Raw genomic sequence first — 25,132 nt, forward strand, 5'->3', positions numbered from 1 at the left:
TGTACAAGACATTGGTAAGGCCACACTTGGAATACTGTGTGTAGTTGTGGTCACCCTATTATAGAAAGGATATTATTAAACTAGAAAGATTGCAGAAAAGATTTACTAGGATGCTAACGGGACTTGATGGATTGAGTTATAAGGAGAGGCTGGATAGACTGGGACTTTTTTCTCTGGAGCGTAGGAGGCTGAGGGGTGATCTTATAGAAGTCTATAAAATAATGAGGGGCACAGATCAGCTAAATAGTCAATATCTTTTCCCAAAGGTAAGGGAGTCTAAACCCAGAGGGCATAGGTTTAAGGAGAGCGGGGAGAGATACAAAAGTGTCCAGAGGGGCAATTTTTTTCACACAGAGGGTGGTGAGTGTCTGGAACAAACTGCCAGAGGTAGTAGTAGAGGCGGGTACAATTTTGTCTTTTAAAAAGCATTTAGATAATTACATGGGTAAGATGGGTTTAGAGGGATATGGACCAAATGCGGGCAATTGGGATTAGTTTAGGGGTTTTAAAAAAAAAGGGCAGCATGGACAAGTTGAGCCGAAGGGCCTGTTTCCATGCTGTAAACCTCTATGACTCTATACTCTTTCCTGGGGTCGAAAAGTCAAGCATGGGGGGGCATAGGTTTAAGGTGCGTGGGGAAAAGTTTAGAGGAGATGTGCAAGGCAAATTTTTTACACAGAGGGTGGTGAATGTCTGGAACGCACTGCCCGGGGAGGTGGTGGGAGCGGGTACGATAGCGGCATTTAAGGGGCATCTAGACGAATACATGAATAGGATGGGACTGGAAGGATATGAACTCCGTAAGTGCATACGGTTTTAGTTTAGGTAGACATCATGATCAGCGCAGGCTTGGAGGGCCGAAGGGCCTGTTCTTGTGCTGTACTGTTCTTTATTCGATTTCCTTCACATTAGTGGCATTAGTGAACCAGATGGGTTTCTACAATGACTTACTGAGACTAACTTTCAGTTTCAGATTTATTTTTTTAAGATCCCACCAGCTGGCTTAATGGGATTTGAATTCAAGTCCCCAGAGCTTTAAGATAAAAGCAAAATACTGCAGATGCTGGAATCTGAAACAATTACAGAAAATGCTGGAAGATCTCAGCAGGTCTGTCAGCATCTGTGAAGAGAGAATAGAGCCAATCATGCTGACTTGAAACATTGGTTCTATTCTCTCTCCACAGACGCTGTCAGACCTGCTGAGATTTTCCAACATTTTCTCTTTGTGTCCCTAAAGCATTAGCCTGGGTTTCTCAGCTTATGACATTGCCATTATGTCACTGTCTCCACTTACACACATCAATCTTCTTTCTATATCCTGTAGCGGGCAGCACGGTGGCACAGTGGTTAGCACTGCTGCCTCACAGCGCCAGAGACCTGGGTTCAATTCTGGCCTCAGGTCACTGTCTGTGTGGAGTTTGCCCATTGTCTGTGTGGGTTTCCTTCGGGTGTTCTGGTTTCCTCTCACACTCTAAAGATGTGCAGGTTAGGTTGATTGGCCATGCTAAATTGACCCTTGTGTCAGGAGGATTAGCAGGGTAAATATGTGGGGTTACAGGAATAGGGCCTGGGTGGGATTGTGGCTGGTGCAGACTCAATGGGCCAAATGGCCTCCATCGGCACTGTAGGGATTGTATGATTTAGTTGAATACAAACCTAGACTGTGAAACCTATACTCAGTGTAATTCTTTTAGTCCCAGTAACAGTCTGGTGAATCTGTACCCTGGAAGGGTAATAATACATCCTTCTTAAGGTACTGTGATCAGCACAGAATGGGGTCTAATCAGTGCTTTATAAAACTCTGGCATAACTTAAATCTCTTTGTGTTCCAGCCCTCGGGGAAATAAACATGACCACTTTATAAAATCTCAGGGTAGAAATGTCAATTACTAGGGGAGATAGGTTAAAGGTGAAAGGGGGAAAGTTTAAAGGAGATGAGAGAGGCAAGTTTTTTTACACAGAGTGGGGTAAGTGCCTGGAATGCGCTCCAGAGGAGGTGGTAGAAGCAGATACAAGAGCAACGTTTAAGAGGTATATTGACAGATACATGATAAGATCAGGAATAGAGGGATAGGGGCCATGTAGAGGCAAAGGGCGGAATTTTACGAGTGTTTCTAAGTGTCCAGCTGTCATTAAAATGGAAAACTTCCTGATCTGGTTTTTGGGTGGGTTTTCATGCCCAATCTTACGGACTTAGTCATTGAAAAAATGGTGTGGACTGTCTCCAGCTGCTGCAGACAATGGGCGAGGCTTAGTTCACCAGCCACCCTGTAGAGGGAGCTACTGCGCATGAGCAGAGCTCTGATGCTGCATATGTGCAATTTCAGCAGCAGAGGTTTGACAGAGAAAGAGAGAGAGAGAACACTGTCAGGCCCCTGCTGCTGGACCCAGCCTGAACCAACTCCCCCCCCCCCCACTCAATCACGGGGCTTGAGCCCAATCACGAGCCCCACAATGCACGGATATCTATCCCCCACCGCCCCCCAGACCGATCGTGCCCCCCCCCGATCCAATCACATTTGCAGAGTGCGCAGCAGCCCCCCTCACTCCCCATTCATACTGCCCCCTTCATGCCCCAACCCTTCACACTCGACCTCGTTCACACTCGGCCCCCTTCACACTCAGCCCTCTCCCCATGACATTACAATCACTGAATCCCTTTTTTTTACTCATTCGTGGGACAGGGTGTCGCTGGCTGGCCAACATTTATTGCCCATCCCTTGTTGCCCTTGAACCGAATGGCTTGCCATTTCAGGGGACAGTTGAGAGTCAACCACATTGCTGCGGCTTTGGAGTCACATCTAGGCCAAACCAGGTAAGGACGGCAGATTTCCTTCCCTAAAGGACATTAGTGAACCAGATGGGTTTTTCCGACAATCGACAATGGTTTCATGGTCATCACTAGATTCTTAATTCCAGATATTTTTTGTTGAAATCAAATCCTATCATCTGCCATGGTGGGATTCGAACCCAGGTCAGCTGAGTTTCTGGATTAATAGTCTAGCGATAATACCACTAGGCCATCACTTCCCTGATTATCAATATCCTAGATGTTACCATTGACCAGAAACTGAACAGAACTAGCAATATAAAAACTGTGGCTATATCAGTAGCTGGGAATTCTGCGGTAAATAACTCACATCCTGACTCCCCAGAGCCTGTCCACCATCTACAAGGCACAAGTCAGAAGTGAGATGGAATGCTCCCCACTGGATGAGTGCAGCTCAAGAAGCTCGATATCATCCAGGACAAAGCAACACGTTTGATTGGCACCCCATCCACCAACTTAAACATTCACTCCCTCTGCTACTGACACATGGTAGCAGCGGTGTGTACCATCTACAAGATGCACTGCAGCAACTCACCAAGGCTCCATCGAAAGCACCTTCCAAGTCCGCAACCAATACCACCTTGAAGGAAAAGAGGCAGCAGATACATGGGAACACCACCACTTGCAAGTTCCCTTCCAAGCCACTCATCATCCTGACTTGGAAATATATCACCGTTCTTTCACTGTTGCTGGGTCAAAATCCTGGAACTCGCTCCACAACAGCACTGTGGGTGTACCTACCCCACATGGACTGCAGCGGTTCAAGAAGGCGGCTCACCACCACCTTCTCAAGGGGCAATTGGGAATTGGCAACAAATACTGGCCTAGCCAGCAACACACACATCCCGTGAAAACGGGAAAGAATAAATGTCTTTGGATTCGATAGTTTGGGATCTTATTAATTAAAGTTTTAAGTTTGTGTCACAATTGGCTTACATTAACAGTGCAATGAAGTTATTGTGAAAACCCCCTAGTCACTACACTCCGCCTGTTCGGGTACACTGAGGAAGAATTTAGCATGGCCAATGCACCTAACCAGCACATCTTTCAGACTGTGGGAGGAAACCGGAGCACCCGGAGGAAACCCACGCAGACACGGGGAGAATGTGCAGACTCCACAGATACAGTGGCCCAAGCCTGAAATTGAACTTGGGCACTGATGCTGTGAGGCAGCAATGCTAACAACTGTGCCACCATGCCGCCTCATTAGGTAGTGGTCAAAACCAGGGACCATGAATTCCAGATAGTCACCAATAAATTCAATAGGAATTTAGAGTAAATATTTTTACCCAGAGAGTGGTGAGAGTGTGAAATTTACCATAGGGAACAGTTGAAATGAATAGTGTAGATACACATAAAGGAGAGCTAGATAGGAACCTGAGGGGGAAAGGAATAACGGAATGTGGTAATAGAGTGAGATGAACAACAAAGAACAATACAGCACAGGAACAGGCCCTTCAGCCCTCCAAGTCTGCGCCGCTCATGTGCCCAACTAGACCATTCATTTGTATCCCTCTATTCCCAGTCTGTTCATGTGGCTATCTAGATAAGTCTTAAACGATCCCAGCGTGTCCGCCTCAATCACCTTGCTTGGCAGTGCATTCCAGGCCCCCACCACCCTCTGTGTAAAATATGTCCCCCTGACATCTGTGTTGAACCTTGCCCCCCTCACCTTGAACCCGTGACCCCTTGTGTTCGTCACCTCCGACCTGGGAAAAAGCTTCCCACTGTTCACCCTATCTATGCCCATTATAATTTTATACAACTCTATTAGGTCGCCCCTGATCCTCCGTCTTTCCAGGGAGAACAACCCCAGTTTACCCAATCTCTCCTCATAGCTAAGACCCTCCATACCAGGCAACATCCTGGTAAACCTTTTTTGCACTCTCTCCAAAGCCTCCACGTCCGTCTGGTAGTGTGGCGACCAGAACTGGACGCAGTATTCCAAATGTGGCCTAACCAACGTTCTATACAGCTGCAACATCATATGCCAACTTTTATATTCTATGCCCCCTCCAATAAAGGCAAGCATGCCATATGCCTTCTTGACCACCCTCTCCACCTGTGTTGCCACCTTTAAGAATCTGTGGACTTGTACACCTAGGTCCCTCTGTGTGTCTATACTCCTGATGGTTCTGCCATTTATTGTATAGCTCCCCCATACATTAGATCTACCGAAATGCATCACTTCGCATTTATCTGGATTAAATTCCATCTGCCATTTCTCCGCCCAATGTTCCAGCCTATCTATCCTGCTGTATTCTCTAACAATGTTCATCACTATCCACAACTCCAGCAATCTTCGCGTCGTCCGCAAACTTACTGATCACACCAGCTACATCTTCCACCAAATCATTTATATATATCACAAACAGCAGAGGTCCCAGTACAGAGCCCTGCGGAACACCTCTAGTCACAGACCTCCAACCGGAAAAAGACCCCTCCAATGTTACCCTCTGTCTTCTATGGCTAAGCCAGTTCTCCACCCATCTAGCTAGCTCACCTTTTATCCTGTGAGATTTAACCTTTTGCACCAGCCTGCCATGAGGGACCTTGTCAAACGCTTTACTAAAATCCTTGTAGACGACATCCACGGCCCTTACTTGGATAGGAAGGAGGATAGCCCTTTCTGATGGATCGGTAAGATTTGTCAAACAACATTTTAAAAAATGTACTGGTGTCACAAGCAGGCTTGCATTAATGCTGCAATGAAGTTAATGTAAGAATCCCCTAGTCGCCGCACTCCGGCGCCTGTTCGGGTACACTGAGGGAGAATTTAGCACGGTCAGTGCACCTAACCAGCACGTCTTTTGGACTGTGAGAGGAAACCAGAGCACCCGGAGGAAATCCACACAGACACGGGGAGAGTGTGCAGACTCTTTACAGACAGTGAGCCAATTCGGGACTCGAACCCGGGTCCCTGGCGCTGTGAGGCAGCAGTGCTAACCACTGTGCCACTGTGCTACCCGTTGCAGCCTGAACAATGTTGTGGTATGGTCCAATCAAACTAGAAACATTGTCAACATAAGCAGCCAGACTTTGCAGGATCTTACGGTAGCACAGCGGTTAGCACAGCTGCTTCACAGTACCAGGGACCTGGGTTCGATTTCTGGCTTGGGTCACTATCTGTGTGGAGTTTGCACATTGTCTGCGAGGGTTTCCTATCGGTGCCCCAGTTTCCACTCACACTCTGAAAGACGCGCTGGTTAGGTGCATTGACCCGAACAGGTGCTGGAGTGTGACGACTAGGGGAATTTCACAGTAACTTCATTACAGTGTTAATGTAAGCCTTACTTGTGACTAATAAATAAACTTTAATCTTATTATTGATGTCAATAAATGTCACTTAATATACTTGTCACAAAGAACATGTTTACCGATGGGCAGGCTATTACAATGATCTTGCCCATGTTATGGAGGAGGATAACCTCAATGGACATGACAAAGTAATATACAGCTGGTGTAAAGAAGCAAGTCTGTGCAGAGAAAGGTCCCAGGGGCAGTAATGTGTGAAATACTGGATCCTGGCTGGAACTTTCACGTCCCACCATCGCTACAAGTGAGGATGGAGAATTTGGTGCTCAGCCACTGCAGTGGGACTGGAGAATCCTGCCAGCGTGAATGGTCGGGAAATTCTGGCCCATCTGTTTTAGTGGTGTTTGTTACGGTATAAATATCAATCAGGGCGGCACGGTAGCACAGTGGTTAGCACTGCTGCTTCACAGCTCCAGGGACCTGGGTTCGATTCCCGGCTTGGGTCACTGTCTGTGTGCAGTTTGCACATTCTCCTCGTGTCTGCATGGGTTTCCTCCAGGTGCTCCGGTTTCCTCCCACAGTCCAAAGATGTGCGGGTTAGGTTGATTGGCCAAGCTAAAATTGCCCTTAGTGTCCTGGGATACGTAGGCTAGAGGGATTAGTGGGTAAATATGTCGGGATATGGTGGTAGGGCCTGGGTGGGATTGTGGTCAGTGCAGACTCGATGGGCCAAATGGCCTCTTTCTGTGCTGTAGGGATTCTAAGATTCCAAGGAAACCAGGTCGAGCTTGCGTGCTGTTCTTCAGAATTAGGTCCAGCTGTTACAGGGGACAGATCCTCAGCTAAAAGGGGGAAACATCTGCGCAGTTAGGGGAAAGAGGGGGGGAGTGGAGCTAACTGTATTGCTCTTCCAAAGAGCTAGCATGGATGTGATGGGTCAAATGGCCTCTTTCTGTGGTTCTCAGTGTTGGCTTGATGGATGTTTGAAAAGTGCCCCCATTTCCTCTTTCATTACTGAGCTATTAGTCTGAATGGTAAACACAAAGGGATAATCGAGGCCTTGGTGACAGATGGTCGTTTGCAAATGACATTTTATGCTGCTTGTATTGGCTTAAGAGAGACTGATTGTGTGCTCGTGTCAACTAGCTGGGCCTCGCGTAAGAAATATGTGTCTGGCTGCTAAAACTATCAGCTGCGGCTGACTGCATGCCTCCCTCGTTTCTCAATCCAATGGTTGTGAATTCAGAGAACAGACCACAATATTCTAGGCTCACTGTAGCACTGGGGGAGTGCTGCATTGTCAGAGGTGCTGGGCGAGATTCTTCAGCCTCCCAGCCACGTGTTTCCCATCAGCGCGAGGTGGCTGGGAGGCTGAAGAATCTCGCCTAACACCACTGACAATGCAGCACTCCCCCAGTGCTACAGTCAGCCTGGAATATTGTGGTTCGGTCTCTGAACTCACAAGCATTGGATTGAGAAGATGGGCCAGATCCCGGGTCCCTGGTGCTGTGAGGTAGCAGTGCTAATCACCGTGCCACGGGTTATTAGTAGGAATTGAATCGTAGGAAAAACCGAGGGGAGTTGGAAAATACTCCACTGCTTATTAAGAAGGAACAAATCAAAATAATTTTCTGTTTACACATGGGTGGCCAGAGGAGAAATTAGTGCGATATGTATTAACCCCTTCCTGTCCAAAACCAAACACTTCATCATTTTGAACTCCTCTGCTGGATTTCCCTTTAACCTTTCTCTGCTCGAGGGAGAGAAAGGTCTCGCTCTAATGTGAAGGTTATTTACCCTTATTCTGAACTGTCCAATCAAAGGAATACCTCTCCGAATCTAACCTTCTGATATCTTTGCCATAAACACCTCAGTTAGATCGTCCCACAACCTGTTCAAAGGAATAGAAATCAAGGTTATCAAATGTGTCCTCATTATTTAACTGAAGGCAGGTGCATGGCGTTGGGATCGGCCATTGTCTAACGGAGTAGCGAACAGACTCAAGGGGCTGAATGGCCTCCTCTTGTTGCTATGACCCTATGTCTGAAGGCCTTGATGTCCTTCCCAAAGTGTGGTGGCACAGAACTTGTAGAACTTGTCACAGAACAGCTTGTCTGGACTTGCAGAATCTCACTGGCTGTCCTGTCTGGAGACAATACACATCTCTTTAACCTGTGCTTAATGCTCCCTCCATTCACATTGTTTGTATCTTTAAGACTTGATTATCTGTAAAGACTGCATTCCAATCATTATTCTGTAAATTGAGTTTGTGTCTCTGTATGCCCTGTTTGTGAGCATTCCTCCACTCCATCTGATGAAGGGACAGCCTGTTCCAAAAGCTCGTGGCATTTGCTACCAAATAAACCTGTTGGACTTTAACCTGGTGTTGTTAGACTTCTTACTGTGGGCACAGAACTGGACAGAGTGCTCCAGCTGAGACCTAGCTAGTGATTTATTAAAGGTTTCTCAATGTAAGGAAATCTCACCATGGCTTGTTCTGTTACCTGTAAGAGGTGCTGGTCCCTCTCTCCTCTTTGATCTGCCTGTTCAGAGCATCCGCCACTTTGCCTTTTGCCAGATCAGGACCCACCACTGGCAGTGCCACCGGCGTCGCCGCTGAACCCGATGGCTCCTCTCTGCTGGGCACCGGCGTCTGGCTCCCCCTGTCCCCCTTGGGTATCCAGGGATGGTGGTCGCTCCTCTTGGGGATGGGCCAGGCCTTGAAATCCTTCTTGTACTGTGTCTCTTTCTCAAAGGGTGTGTCTGTCGGCGTGTACTCCTGCTTGGGTTTACAGCTGGGCTCCGGACGCACCTTCCACGGGCGATAGTCCTGCCTCATGACCGACTCCCGCCGTGACCCTGGCTTGGTGCTTGCTGCTGCCGACGCAGCTTCGGTCGCTGCTTCAGATGCCTGAGTGCCGCAGGATTTAAAAAGACATCGTGACATGGATGATCTCATGTGTAAGGCATCATTAATACAACAACAACCTCGCATTTCTATAGTTCTTTTGGTTTACCACATTGCTATTAAGGCTGGAATGGTTAAATTAAATGGGCAATTTTTAACAATTCTTTATCCTTTCATGCGATATGGACATCACTGGCAAGGCCAGCAATAGTTGCCCATCCCTTGAACTGAATGGGTCATTTCGAAGGGCAGTTAAAAGTCAACCACATTGCTGTGGATATGGAGTCACATGTAGGCCAGACCGGGTAAGGATGGCAGATTTCCTTCCCTAAAGGACATTAGTGAACCAGATGGGTTTTTACAACAATCGATGATAGTTTCGTTGTCGCCTACCGAGACAGGCTTTCAATTCCAGATTTATTAATTAAATTTAAGTTTCACCAGTTCGCATGAGTTTGAACCCATGTCCCCAGACATGGAAACATAGAAAATAGGAGCAGGATTTGGCCATTTGGCCCTTCGAGCCTGATCCGCCGCCATTCATTATGATCATGACTGATCATCCAACTCAATATGGGCGGCACGGTAGCACAGTGGTTAGCACTGCTGCTTCACAGTGCCAGGGACCTGGGTTCGATTCCCAGCTTGGGACGCTGTCTGTGTGGAGTTTGCACATTCTCCTCGTGTTTGCGTGGGTTTCCTCCGGGTGCTCCGGTTTCCTCCCACAGTCCAAAGATGTGTGGGTTAGGTTGATTGGCCATGCTAAAATTGCCCCTTAGTGTCCTGAGATGCGTAGGTTAGAGGGGTTAGTGGGTAAAATATGTAGGGATATTTGTAGGGCCTGGGTGGGATTGTGGTTGGTGCAGACTTGATGGGCCGAATGGCCTCTTTCTGTACTGTAGGGATTCTATGAATATCCTGATCCCACCTTCCCCCCATTTCTTTTGATCCTGTTAGCCCCAAGAGTTATATCTAACTCCTTGAACACAAACAATATTTTAGCCTCAGCTGCTTTCTGTGGTAATGAATTCCACAGGTTCACCACTCTCTGGGTGAAGCGATTTCTACTCATCTCAGTCCTGAAAGGTTTACCCCATATCCTTAGATTATGACCACTTGTTCTGGACACCCCACCATCAGGAACATCCTTCCTGCATCTATCCTGTCTGATCCTGTTAAAATTTTATAGGTTTTACGATACCACCCCCCCCCAGACTTCTGCACTCCAGAGAATACAATCCTAACAGAGTCAATCTCTCCTCATATGTCAGTCCCACCATCCCAGGAATCAGCCTGGTAAACCTTCTCTGCACTTCCTCTTTACCAAGAACATGGGCAGCATGGTGGCACAGTGGTTAGCACTGCTGCCTCACAGCGCCGGGGACCTGGATTCAATTCTGGCCTCGGGTGACTGTGTGGAGTTTGCACGTTCTCCCTGCATCTGCGTGGGTTTCCTCCGGGTGCTCCGGTTTCCTCTCACAGTCCAAAGATGTGCGGGTCAGGTTGATTGGCCATGCTAAAATTGCCCCTTAGTGTCAGGAGGGTTAACAGGGTAAATATGTGGGGTTACAGGGATAGGACCTGGGTGTGATTGTTGTCACTTCTGATTATGCGCTGAATGGACTCCTTCTGCACTGTAGGGATTGTATGATTCTATCCTACTGCTGATAAGGCAACAAAAACTGCACACAATATTCCAGGTATTAGTCAGGGCCTATGCTGCTAATCCGGTGACATTAGTTGAGTCACCAAAGCCCTGATTGCTTTACCTCAACTATAAAATATGATTGAATGGAAGTGTTTAAGTATTTTCACAGTAACTTCATTGCAGTGTTAATGTAAGCCTACTTGTGACACTAATAAATAAAATTTAAACTTTATTGTTGAAAAAAGCCATTTTGTCAAAGTTTGTCATCTTGCACTCATCAGGACGATGGTACGAGTACCGATGTCAGGAGAAACAGTGCCCTTATACTGTTTGAGAAGGAAATGCTGATTGGTTGGCAAGTGGACTCTGATTGGTGTAGGCATTGCCAGTACACACAAATGAGTTACACAGCAAGCCTGAGTGACAATCTTAAATTGAGTGTAGCATAATTTAGGATTATTTGGCAAATGTCCAATTGCAGAATCACATCTAATGTTGGACATTGTTTTGCGTTTTGCAAGCACGGGCTGGTTGGGTACTTCCTGTACTTTGCAAACAGTGGCAGGGACATGCTGTTTGATATGATCTGTCAGTCCTTGGGATATACGACCTACGTACCGAACATCGTGCCGGCACTGAAACTCATACACCACATTGCTCATTTGTGTGATAGGCAGAATGTGTGCTGGAAGCTACATCTATTAGGACACAGGCCCTGTTCTTTACTGACAGAAAGAACATATTGCGCCTATTTCAGCTAAACAAAATAAGTGACAGCCATTTGCTGGTTCATTCCTCAGGACAATGCCTTAATCAATCAGAGCCAAGCTGCCTGATATAAATTTTCAAACAATGCTTGGCAGTTAACTGTTGGTCACCACCAACTGGTGCATTCACCATTGCAATGCCTCTACCAATCAAAGTACACTTGCCAGCCAATCAGCACTCTTTTCTCATAGAGTATAAAGTTGTTGCTTCCCCTGACATTGGTATCCATGCGACTGTGCTGATGAGTGCAGGACCAAAAACTTTGACAAAATTTCTTTTTCAGCCACATTCGAGTGCTGCACTACCTAACAACTATTTGTAGTGTTTAAAATGATTAAAAGAGTTGATAGGATAGATAGAGAGAAATCTTTGCCTCTAGTGGGGGTGAATCGAGATCAAGTGGGTATATAATTACAGTGACACCATGATCCCAGATGATGCTAGGAAGCACTCTTTCACATAAAGAGTTGTAGAAATTTGGAACTAAGTCCCCTTAGAAGCTACTGAGACTGTAAGCAAGTCAACACAGAGGTTGATAAACTTTTCTTAGGTCAGGGATCTGGGCTCACAGAATCAAAGCAGAGAAATGGAGTTAAGATAATCATCATCTGATATCCAAGGGGCTGAATGGCCTAGCCCTGTACTATGTCCTTTCAAATGACAAATAGTTCCGAGGTTCAGTTCTGTAAGATTCTATGGAAACATAGATAGAGTCAAAGAGATATACAGCACTCAAACAGGCCCTTCGGCCTACTCATCCATGATGACCAGGTTTCCTAAACTGAACTAGTCCCATATTAAACCTAACACCAGACTGGAATATAATTTAAGGGTTCAGGCAATCTACTCAGCAAGTGATCAATTCGCAGAGTGAGTTAGAAGCTGGAATCTGATTGAGGGATTTGACTGACTTACATGTTAGATAATGAATATTGGAAGTGAGGTTAAGGCAAGAAATTATAGAATAGAATCATAGAATCCCTACAGTGCGCAAGGAGGCCATTTGGCCCATCGAGTTGGTACCAACAACAATCCCATTTAGGCCCTATCCTCGTAACCCCACATATTAACCCGCTAATTCCTCTAACCTACACATCCCGGGACACTAAGGGGCAATTTGGCATGGCCAATGCACCTAACCCACACATCTTTGGAGTATGGGGGGAAACTGGAGCACCCGGAGAAAACCCAGGCAGACACGGGGAGAATGTGCAAACTCCACATAGACAGTGACCCAAATTGGGAATTGAACCAAAGTCCCTGGAGTTGTGAGGCAGCAGTGCTAACCACTGTGCCACCGTGCACCCATTTTTTACTAAAATACTTTTTCTGCAGTTTTCTACTCATGTCTCCAAATTACTCCCTCTCCATCACAAATAGGTTATCCAGATGGATAGAATATATTTCCTTCATCATTTACCTTCAATTGTATTTGTTTTAAGCCTGCCAAAAGATCAAAGAGTTCTGGACTGGGTGGGTATCGAAAGTCCAGTCCTTGGTAAACTGTACTAATACAGTTCAGTGCTGGCAAGGGAGAAAACATATAAACTATTTGATAAGAATTAACTGCCATCCTTCCTGTAATCCTTGGCAATTGTTTCGGAGAAGCCTGTAAGTTAATTATTTCATGTCTGCATGGTGGAGTATTCGATACATCTCACTGGAAACCAGGTTATGGATGAAATGCAATACATGAAACAGAATTGTAGAGCTCGGCAAATCAAGATTGATGATTAAATTTATCAATTATCTCCATTTCCAATCTTCTATAGGCCAGAGGGATGCGTGAGGAGATTCAATAACCCCCAAAAGGGTTCATCTCCCCCGCCATATGTGTACAAGATTCTGAGGGACATGGGCAGAGTGGATAGGGAGCAGCTTTGTTGAAGGGTCAGCCAAGAGAGGACATAGGGGTTCAAGGTGAAGGGCAGGGGATTTCGGGGAGGTGTGAGGAAAAACCTTTTTACCGAGAGGGTGGTGAGGGTTTGGAATGCGCTGCCTGGGAGGGTGAACAAAGAACAATACAGCACAGGAACAGGCCCTTCGGCCCTCCAAGCCCGTGCCGCTCCCTGGTCCAAACTAGACCATTCTTTTGTATCCCTCCATTCCCACTCCGTTCATATGGCTATCTAGACAAGTCTTAAACGTTCCCAGTGTGTCCGCCTCCACGACCTTGCCTGGCAGCGCATTCCAGGCCCCCACCACACTCTGTGTAAAATATGTCCTTCTGATATCTGTGTTAAACCTCCCCCCCTTCACCTTGAACCTATGACCCCTCATGAACGTCACCACCGACCTGGGGAAAAGCTTCCCACCGTTCACCCTATCTATGCCTTTCATAATTTTATACACCTCTATTAAGTCTCCCCTCATCCTCCGTCTTTCCAGGGAGAACAACCCCAGTTTACCCAATCTCTCCTCATAACTAAGCCCCTCCATACCAGGCAACATCCTGGTAAACCTCCTCTGTACTCTCTCCAAAGCCTCCACGTCCTTCTGGTAGTGTGGCGACCAGAACTGGACGCAGTATTCCAAATGCGGCCGAACCAACGTTCTATACATCTGCAACATCAGACCCCAACTTTTATACTCTATGCCCCGTCCTATAAAGGCAAGCATGCCATATGCCTTCTTCACCACCTTCTCCACCTGTGACGTCACCTTCAATGATCTGTTGACTTGCACACCCAGGTCCCTCTGCGTATCTACACCCTTTATGGTTCTGCCATTTATCGTATAGCTCCTCCCTACATTATTTCTACCAAAATGCATCACTTCGCATTTATCAGGATTGAACTCCATCTGCCATTTCTTTGCCCAAATTTCCAGCTTATCTATATCCTTCTGTAGGTAGGGTAGAAGCGGGTTGCCTCACATCCTTTAAAAAGTACCTGGATGTACTTTTGGTACTCCATAACATTCAGGGCGATGGGCCAAGTGCTGGCAGATGGGATTAGGTGGGTGGTCAGGTGTTTCTCACGTGTCGGTGCAGACTCATAGGGCTGAAGGGCCTCTCTGTATGATTCTATTGTATGGAATTGGACTAAAAACATTGGGAAGTTGGGATGACCGTTCTTGCTCTTTCCAATCACATCCTGCAGGTATTTCCACTCTTTATTCCATTGGTAGGTCTCAGCAAATAGCCGCCGTTAAGACTAGTTTTAATATTGTTAGACCAGATTTAATCATATCTCTCTCCTTTCAAGTTTTAGTTCATTTTCTATTCTGTCTGGAGCTGTGTCCTTTCACCCATTCCCCACTAAGCTCTAAGAATTTAGAAGAAAATTCTGCGCTTTTCCCTGTTCATTTTCAATGCTTGGCTGTTTGTTAAATTTTCTGTCTAGATTCCTTTTTGTTTGCTTTGGTTCTGTCTTCACAGAGGAGGACACAAATAAGATACCAGAAATGTTGGGGAACACTGGGCTTAGTGAGACAAAGGAACTGATGGAAGTCAGTATTAGTAGGGAAATGATGTTGGGGAAATTGATCAATAATTCACCAGGGCCTAATAATCTACATCCCAGTGTATTTAAGGAAGAGGCCCTGGAAATAATGAATGCATTGGTGGCTACCTTCCAAGATTTTATCGACTCTGGAATGGTTCCTACAGATTTGAGGGTAGCTAATGTAGCTACACTATTTAGAAAGGGAGGTAGAGAGAAAACTGGGAACTATAGACCAGTTAGTCTGGCATCGATAGTGGGGGAAATGCGAGAGACCATTATGGACAATTTGATAGCAGAGCACTTGGAAAACAGGGGCAAGATCAGACAAGAGTCAGCATGGATTTATAAATGGGAAATCATGCTTGATAAATCTGTTGCAATTCTTCGAGGATGTAACTAATAGAGTTGATGAGGGAGACCCAGTGGATGTAGTTTATTTGGACTTTCAGAAGGCTTTTGACAAAGCCCCACATAAGAGATTAACATGTAAAACTAAAGCGCATGGGATTGGGGGTTGTGTATTGAGATGGATTGAAAACTGGTTGGCAGATGGGAAATAAAGAAAAGGAATAAACAGGTCTTTTTCCAAGTGGCAGGCAGTGACTAATGGAGTACTGCAAGGATCAGTGCTGGAACCCCAGCTATTCACAATATATAGTAATGATTTAGATGAGGGAACTAAATCTTCAAATATGCAAATAGAAAAAAGTTGGGTGGGAGCGTGAGCTGTGAGGAGGATGCAGAGATGCTTCAGTGTGATTTGGACAGGCTGCAGATGCATAGCAGATGCAGTATAATGTGGATGAATGTGACATTATCCACTTTGGTAGCATAAACAGGAAGGAAGATTATTATCTGAATGGCTATAGGGGAATGTGCAACTGGGTGCCCTTGTACACCAGTCACTGAAGGTAAGCATGCAGGTGCAGCAGGCAGCAAAAAAGGCAAATGGTATATTGGCCTTCATTGTGAGAGGATTAGAGTACAGATGCAGAGATGTCTTTCTGCAATTGTACAGGGCCTTCATGAAGCAACACCTGGAATATTGTGTGCAGTTTTGGTTGCCTTATCTGAGGAAGGATGTTCTTGCTATGGAGGGAGTGCAGCAAAGTTTTACCAGACTGATTTCTGGGATGACAGGGCTGACATTCAAAGAGAGATTGAGTTGGTTAAGATTATATTCATTGGAGACGAGAAGAACGTTAGATGTGTCCAGGAGGGGTTTTTGATATAGTATGTTGACAATCCAACCAGGGAGGGGGCCATACTAGACTTAGTACTGGGCAATGAGCCAGGCCAAGTGATTGATGTATCAATGGGGGAACATTTTGGTCTTAGCGACCATAATTCCATAAGATTTTGGATAGTCATGGATAAGGACAAGAGTGGCCCTCGGGTGAGGGTGCTTAATTGGGTGAGGGCCAATTACATCAAAAGTAGACAGGAACTGGGTGGGGAATGTGGATTAGGAGCAGTTATTTGAGGGCAAATCCATACCTGTCATGTGGGAGGTTTTTAAAGGCCAGTTGATTGAAGTGCGGGACAGGCATGTCCCCAGAAAAATGAAGAATAAAAATGGCAGGATTCGGGAACCATGGATAACAAGGGAAATTGTAAGGTTAGTCAAAAGGAAAAAGAAAGGATACAATAGGTCTGGGCACCTAAAAACTGACAAAGCCCTTGAGGAGTATAGTGAAAGTAGGAAGGAACCTAAACGTGGAATTAGGAGGGCTAAAAGGGGCCATGAAATGTCTTTAGCAAAGAGGGTCAAGGAGAGTCCCAAGACTCAAGTCCCATGCATATATTAGGAGCAAGAGGGTAGCAAGAGAAAGAGTAGGTCCACTCAAGGACAATGAAGGGAAGTTATGCGTGGAGCCACAGGAAGTGGGTGAGACCCTTAATGAATACTTTGTATCGGTATTCACCAAGGAGAAGACATGATGGATGTTGAGGTCAGGGATTGGTGTGTGAATGCTCTAGAAAATGTCAATATATTGAAGGAGGATATGTTGAGTATCCTAAATTGCATTAAGGTAGACAAGTCCCCGGGGCCGGATGGGACCTATCCCAGGTTACTGTGGGAGGCAAGGGGAGAAATAGCCAGGGCCTTAACAGATATCCTCACATCCTCTTTGACCACAGGTGAGGTTCCAGAGGACTGGAGAATAGCCAATGTTGTTCCCTTGTTTAAGAAAGGAAGTAGGGATATTCCAGGAAATTCTAAGCCGGTGAGTGGGGAAGCTTTTGGAGAAGATATTGAGGGACAGGATATCTGCACATTTGGAAGAAAATGGACTAGTTAGTGACAGGCAGCCTGGTTTTGTACGGGGAAGGTCATGTCTCACCAACTTGATTGAGTTTTGTGAAGAGGTGACAAAGATAATTGATGAGGGAAAGGCTGTGGATGTAGTTTATATGGACTTTAGTAAGGCGTTTGACAAGGTCCCACATGGCAGACTGGTACAAAAACTAAAATCACATGGGATTTGGGGTGGGCTGGCTAGATGGATACAGAACTGGCTTGGTTATAGAAGACAGAGAGTAGCAGTGGAAGGGTATTTTTCAGAATGGAGATCTGTAGTTAGTGATGTTCCGCAGGGATCAGTGCTGGGACCTCTGATGTTTGTAGTCTGTATAAATGTTCTGGAGGAAAATGTGGGTGGTCTGATTAGTAAGTTTGCGGATGACATGAAGATTGGCGGAGTTGCTGATAGTGCCGGGATTGTCAGAGGATACAACAGGATATAGATAGATTGGAGACTTGGGCACAGAAATGGCAGATGGAGTTTAATCCTGACAAATGCGAGGTGATACATTTTAGAGGATCAAATTTAGGTGTGAATTGTTCTGTAAATGGCAGAACCCTTAGGAATATTAACATACAGAGGGATCTGGGCATGCAGGTTCACAGTTCCCTAAAAATGGCAACACAGGTGGCCAAGGTGATTAAAAAGGCATATAGAACATAGAACATTACAGCGCAGTACAGGCCATTCGGCCCTCGATGTTGCGCCGACCAGTGAAACCAATCTAAAGCCCCTCTAATCTACACTATTCCAATATCACCCATATGTTTATCCAATAACCATTTGAATGCTCTTAATGTTGAATATGGCAAGCTTGTCTTCATCAGCCAGGGCATTGAATACAGGAGTTGGGAAACCATGTTGCAGAAATATAAAACCTTGGTCATAGAACATAGAACATTACAGCGCAGAACAGGCCCTTCGGCCCACGATGTTGCACCGACCAGTTAAAAAAAAAACTGTGACCCTCCAACCTAAACCAATTTCTTTTCGTCCATGAACCTATCTACGGATCTCTTAAACGCCCCCAAACTAGGCGCATTTACAACTGATGCTGGCAGGGCATTCCAATCCCTCACCACCCTCTGGGTAAAGAACCTACCCCTGACATCGGTTCTATAACTACCCCCCCTCAATTTAAAGCCATGCCCCCTCGTGCTGGATTTCTCCATCAGAGGAAAAAGGCTATCACTATCCACCCTATCTAAACCTCTAATCATCTTATATGTTTCAATAAGATCCCCTCTTAGCCGCCGCCTTTCCAGCGAAAACAATCCCAAATCCCTCAGCCTCTCCTCATAGGATCTCCCCTCCATACCAGGCAACATCCTGGTAAACCTCCTCTGCACCCTCTCCAAAGCCTCCACATCCTTCCTGTAATGTGGGGACCAGAACTGCACACAGTACTCCAGGTGCGGCCGCACCAGAGTTGTGTACAGTTGCAACATAACGCTACGACTCCTAAATTCGATCCCCCTACCAATAAACGCCAAGACACCATATGCCTTCTTAACAACCTTATCTACTTGATTCCCAACTTTCAGGGATCTATGCACACATACACCTAGATCCCTCTGCTCCTCCACACTATTCAAAGTCCTCCCGTTAGCCCTATACTCAACACATCTGTTATTCCTACCAAAGTGAATTACCTCACACTTCTCCGCATTAAACTCCATCCGCCACCTCTCGGCCCAACTTTGCAACCTGTCAAGTCTTCCTGCAAACTACGACACCCTTCCTCACTGTCTACCACACCACCGACTTTGGTGTCATCAGCAAATTTGCTAATCCACCCAACTATACCCTCATCCAGATCATTAATAAATATTACAAACAGCAGTGGCCCCAAAACAGATCCCTGAGGTACACCACTTGTAACCGCACTCCATGATGAATATTTACTATCAACCACCACCCTCTGTTTCCTATCCGCTAGCCAATTCCTGATCCAATTTCCTAGATCACCCCCAATCCCATACATCTGCATTTTCTGCAGAAGCCTACCATGGTGAACCTTATCAAACGCCTTACTAAAATCCATATATACCACGTCCACTGCCTTGCCCCCATCCACCTCCTTGGTCACTTTCTCAAAAAACTCAATAAGGTAAGTAAGGCACGACCTACCTGCCACAAAACCATGCTGACTATCACCTATCAATTCATTACTCTCCAAATAACTATAAATCCTATCCCTTATAATTTTTTCCAACATCTTGCCGACAACAGAAGTGAGACTCACTGGTCTATAATTCCCGGGGAAGTCTCTGTTCCCCTTCTTAAACAATGGGACAACATTCGCTAACCTCCAATCTTCTGGTACTATACCAGAGGCCAACGACGACCTGAAGATCAGAGCCAGAGGCTCTGCAATCACTTCTCTTGCCTCCCAGAGAATCCTTGGATAAATCCCATCCGGACCAGGGGATTTATCTATTTTCAGACCCTCCAGAATATCCTGCACATCCTCCTTATCAACTGTAATACTGTCTATTCTACTCCCCTGCAACCCAGTGTCCTCCTCAGCTATATTCATGTCCCCTTGCGTGAACACCGAAGAGAAATATTGGTTCAATGCTTCACCAATCTCCTCCGGTTCCACACATAACTTCCCTCTGCCATCTATAACTGGCCCTAAACTTGCCCTAACCAACCTTCTGTTCTTGACATACCTATAGAACGCCTTAGGATTCTCTTTAACCCTATCCGCCAAAGTCTTCTCATGTCCCCTTTTAGCCCTTCTAAGTTCGCTCTTCAACTCCCTCTTAGCCAATCTAAAGCTTTCTAGTGCACTACCCGAGTGCTCACGTCTCATCCGAACATAAGCCTCCTTTTTCTTTTTAACCAACAAAGAAACTTTTTTGGTGCACCACGGTTCCCTAGCCCTACCAATTCCTCCTTGCCTGACAGGGACATACCTATCACAGACTCGCAGTAGCTGCTCCTTGAAAAAACTCCACATGTCGGACGTTCCCAGTCCCTGTAATCTCCTAGTCCAACCTATGTTTCCTAATTCTCTCCTAATAGCCTCATAATTACCCTTCCCCCAGCTAAAACCACTGGCCCGAGGTTCATGCCTATCCCTTTCCATCACTAAGGTGAACGTAACCGAATTGTGGTCACTATCACCAAAATGCACACCAACTTCCAAGTCTAGCACCTGGTCTGGCTCATTTCCCAGCACCAGATCCAATATAGCCTCACCTCTAGTTGGCCTGTCTACATACTGAGTCAAAAAACCTTCCTGCACGCTTTGAACAAAAACTGACCCCTCTCACGAGCTAGAGCTATAACAATTCCAGTCAATATTAGTCAAGTTAAAATCCCCCATAACAATTGCCCTATTACTTTCACTCCTAAGCAGGATTGACTCCGCAATCCTTTCCTCAACCTCTCTAGAACTTTTAGGAGGTCTATAAAAGACTCCCAACAGGGTGACCTCTCCTCTCCTATTTCTAATCTCCGCCCATACTACCTCAACAGATAAGTCCTCATCAAACCTCCTCTCTGACACTGTGATACAATCTCTGACCAATAATGCTACCCCTCCCCCTCTTCTACCTCCTTCCCTACTTCGACTAAAACATTTGAACCCCGGGACCTGCAGCATCCATTCCTGCCCCTGCTCTATCCATGTCTCTGAAATAGCCACAACATCGAAGTCCCAGGTACTGATCCACGCTGCAAGTTCACCCACTTTATTGCGAATACTCCTGGCATTGAAGTATACACATTTCAAACCCTGCTCCACCCCACCTCTGCAATGCCGTGCATTGCAGTCCCCATCCATGCATCCCTCACTTTCAGCCCCACTACTCAGGATCCCTCCCCCCCCCCGAATCAGTTTAAACCTCCCTGCATGGCCTTAGCAAATTTACCCCCCAGGATATTGGTCCCCTTCTGATTAAGGTGCAGACCATCCTTCTCATAGAGGTCACACCTTCCCCAGTACGAGCCCCAATTGCTTAAGTACCTGAACCCCTCCCTCCTGCACCATCCCCTCAGCCATGAATTCAAACCCTCCCTCTCCCTATTCCTCTCTAAACTATCCCGTGGTACAGGCAAGAGTCCAGAGATAACCACTCTGTCAGTCTTGGCCTTTAGTTTCCACCCCAACTCCATAAATCCCAGCCTAATATCCCCTTCCCCTATCCTCCCTATGTCGTGTGTCCCCACATGTACAATAACTTGTGGTTTATCTCCCTCCCCCCTAAGAGTCCTGAATACCCTGTCAGACACATCCCGGACCCCAGCCCCTGGTAGGCAACACACCAACCCTGAGTCCCTACCTTTAGTTCCGACCCTCCTATCTGTCCCCTTAATTATGGAGTCCCCAATCACAAGGCCCAGTCTTTTACAGCCCCTAACCACCTGAGCTTTCTCACTCGGCTCACCCCCAGAGATCTGCTCTCTATGCTCAGTTGATTCCTCCTCAACTGTAGCCTCCAGCACCGAAAACCTATTATGGAGGGGAACTGCCCCAGGGGATTGTCTTCCCGATTGCTTCTTACCCCTCCTCCTGGCATTGACCCAAGCCTCATTTCTAGGAGTTACTATTTCTCTATAACTCCTATCAACTTCCACCTCCGCCTCCCGAATTATGCGGAGTTCCTCTAACTCCCCCTCCATCTCCTTTACACGCTCCTCCAGAAGCTGCAATCTAATGCACTTCTTACAACTAAAATCTCCTGAAACACTACTGGATTTCCTCACCACATACATCCCACAGGAGATGCAGCATACTGCCTGAACTGCCATCCCTGAAGCCATTACCAGCAAGAAAAAAAGAAAACAAAAAACTTCCCCACACTTATAATTAGGTTAGAGGAGGATGGAAGGGCAGGCAGCATTTGGAGTATTGCATGCAGTTCTGGTCAACACACTACCAGAAGGATGTGGAAGCTTTGGAGGGAGTGCAAAGAAGGTTCACCAGGATGTTGTCTGGTCTTGAGAGTGTTGGCTATGAGGTTGAATAAACTAGGATTGTTTTCACTGGAAAGGTGGAGGCTGAGGTAGACCTGATAGAGGTTGACAAAATTATGAGAGGCACAGACAGGGTGGATAGTCAGAGAATTTTTCCAAGGTGGAAGTGTCAATTACAAGGGGGCACAGGTTCAAAGTGAGAGGGGGGAAGTTTAAGGGAGATGTGTGGGGAAAGTTTTTCACACAGTGAGTGGTGGGTGCCTGGAACGTTTTGCAAAAGGAGGTGGTGGAAGCAGGAACATTAGCAACATTTAAGAGGTATCGGGATGGGTACATGAATAGGGAGGGAATAGAGGGATAGGGACAGAGAAAGGGCAAAAGGTTTTTTTTAGTTTATTTAGGGCACCATGATCGACATAGGGCCGAAGGGCCTGTTCCTGTGCTGTACTGTTCTTTGTTCTTTGAATGAGGGAGGGTCTCTTTGAAATCCATAACATTCTAACAGGACTCAACAGGGTAGATACAGGAAGAATGTTCCTAATGGCGGGGGAGCCCAGTACCAGGGATCATAGTCTCAGGATAAGGGGTAAACCATCTAGGACTGAGGTGAGGAGAAATTTCTTCACCCAGAGAGTGATGAACCTGTGGAATTCTCTTACACAGAAAGCAGTTGAGGTCAAAGCATTGTTCTCAAGAAGCAGTTAGATATAACTCTAAGGGCTAAAGATATCAGAGGATATGGGGTGAACATTTGACCAGGTTACTGAGTCAGATGATCAGCCATGATCATAATGAATGGTGGAGCAGGTTCGAAAGGCTGAATGGTCTACTCCTGCTTCTAGTTTCTATGTTTTTATGTTTCTGAAGCTTTTGTGTATGTCCCTAACCAGCACCCTTACATATAGTGCCTTAGGACCCCAGGCACCCTGGACATACTCTCTTCCACCTTTGCTACTGCTCTGCCCAAGACCGCAAGAAACTACAAAAGGTCGTGAATGTAGCCCAATCCATCACGCAAACCAGCCTCCCATCCATTGACTCTGTCTACACTTTCGCTGCCTCGGCAAAGCAGCCAGCATAATTAAGGACCCCACGCATCCCGGACATTCTCTCTTCCACTTTCTTCCGTTGGGAAAAAGATACAAAAGTCTGAGGTCACGTACCAACCGACTCAAAAATAGCTTCTTCCCTGCTGCTGTCAGACTTTTGAATAGGCTTGCCTCGCATTAAGTTGATCTTTCTCTACATCCTAGCTATGACTCTTGTACTTTATTCTGCCCCCTGTCCTTTCCTTCTCCCCTCGGTACTCTTTGAACAGTATGCTTTGTCTGTATAGCGCACAAAAAACAATACTTTTCACTGTATCCCAGTACATGTTTTTTTCCCCATATTGGCCCTGGGGTTTTTCACTCTGGGTTTTCGCCTCTCCCTGGAGATCACATGGTCTGGAATGGGGGGGTGGGGGTGAGTTAATAGGTTGTAATGAACAAAGCATCGTAGCTGTGAGGGACAGCTCGGTGGATAGGATACTAGGATGTAGATAGGCTGGAAAATTGGGCGGGGATCCTGGATTCAGGATTCAATCCTGGACCGGGGAGCGGTGCGGGCTTGGAGGGCCGAAGGGCCTGTTCCTGTGCTGTATTGTTCTTTGTTCTTTGTTCTATGTGACAATAATAAATCAAATCAACTTCATAACCTCAGGGTGTCCCAAAGCACTTTGCAATAAATGAAATACTTTACAAGTTTAGTCATTCCTCTAATGTGGGAAACACAGCAGACAATTTGTGCATAGCAAACTCTCATATACAGCAATGTGATAATGACCAGATAACCTGTTTTTAGTTAAATGCAAAATACTGTAGATGCTGGGATCTGAAACAAGAACAGAAAATGCAGGAAAATCTCAGCAGGTCTGACAGCGTCTGTGGAGAGAGAATAGAGCCAACGTTTCGAGTCTGGATGGCCCTTTGTCAGAGTATATTTGGTAATACCGAACCTTCTATATCACAAATTCAATTACAGTACAGGAAAGCCCTGAGTGAGGAAAGTTCATTCAGCTAATCAAAGCCTATTCTTTCACAGGACCTAAATTTCCATCGCTACCCTCAATTTCTAATAGAATAGAATCTCTTCAGTTCTGAAGAAGGCCATTCAGCTCATCGAGTCTGCACCATCCACCTCCTAGTCCAGGGAGTCATAGAATCGTAGAATCCTGCAGTGCAGAAGGTGGCCATTCAGCCCATTGAGTTTGCACCGACTTCAATTCAATACAGGGCCTATCCCCATAACTCCGTGCATTTACCCTAGCGGGTCCCCCTGATGCTAAGGGGCAATTTTAGCATGGCTAATCCACCTAAGCCACATATCTTTGGACTGTGGAGGAAACCAGAGCACCCGGAGGAAGCCCACGCAGACACACGGAGAATGTACAAACTCCACAGAGTCAGTGCCCCAAGCCGTGAATCAAAGCCGGGTCCCTGGTGCTGTGAGGGAGTAGTTCTAACCACTGTGCCACCGCGCTGTCAAGGATCAAAGGGTGGGTTGGGGGGGGGGGAGGGGCATGGACAGGAAAGTGGGGGCGAGTCCACAATCAGATCAGCCATCAGCTTATTGAATGGCGGAGCAGGCTCGAATGGCCAAATGGCCTACTCCTGCTCCCAAGTCTAATGTTCCTGTTTCCAATATGAAAGTATCCAGGCAGTTGAAGCAAATCTCCGCAGCCTAACACCAACTTTCCCTGCAGTAAGTGGCAGCTAGTGCAGTGAGGTTGGTGGACAAGAAGGTGAACCGAATGTCATTTGACTTTACAGAAGCTTAGAACCTTCACCGCAACACTTTGTCAACTGAAAATGAACAACCTAACACCACCACTGAAACAGAAGACAAAGTATTGTCATCTGACAGCGTTAAGCTCCCAACCATTGCTCAGTGCAGCTCTCTAATCCATGGGTGATGGGTACAGGTCCACTTCAGAGACCTGAGCACATCTATAGGCTGACACTCACTGCGGAATTGTTGTTTTGCTTAAGGTGGGGCGGCCCAGTG

The 25,132-nt window shown here is 46.3% G+C and overlaps 1 protein-coding gene across 1 annotated transcript in view; it reads right to left on the reverse strand.

Moving 5' to 3' along the window:
• LOC144500108 (microtubule-associated protein 6 homolog) overlaps positions 1-25,132 on the reverse strand; it is a 69,140-nt gene that overhangs the window by 33,002 nt on the left and 11,006 nt on the right. Inside the window, exon 2 of the mRNA XM_078222884.1 lies at positions 8,590-8,996. Within this exon, the coding sequence (XP_078079010.1) occupies positions 8,590-8,996 (407 nt within the window). The remainder of the gene's footprint in view (positions 1-8,589; positions 8,997-25,132) is intronic.

Source organism: Mustelus asterias, chromosome 10 (genome assembly GCF_964213995.1).
Source record: "Mustelus asterias chromosome 10, sMusAst1.hap1.1, whole genome shotgun sequence".
NCBI classification, from domain to species: domain Eukaryota; kingdom Metazoa; phylum Chordata; class Chondrichthyes; order Carcharhiniformes; family Triakidae; genus Mustelus; species Mustelus asterias.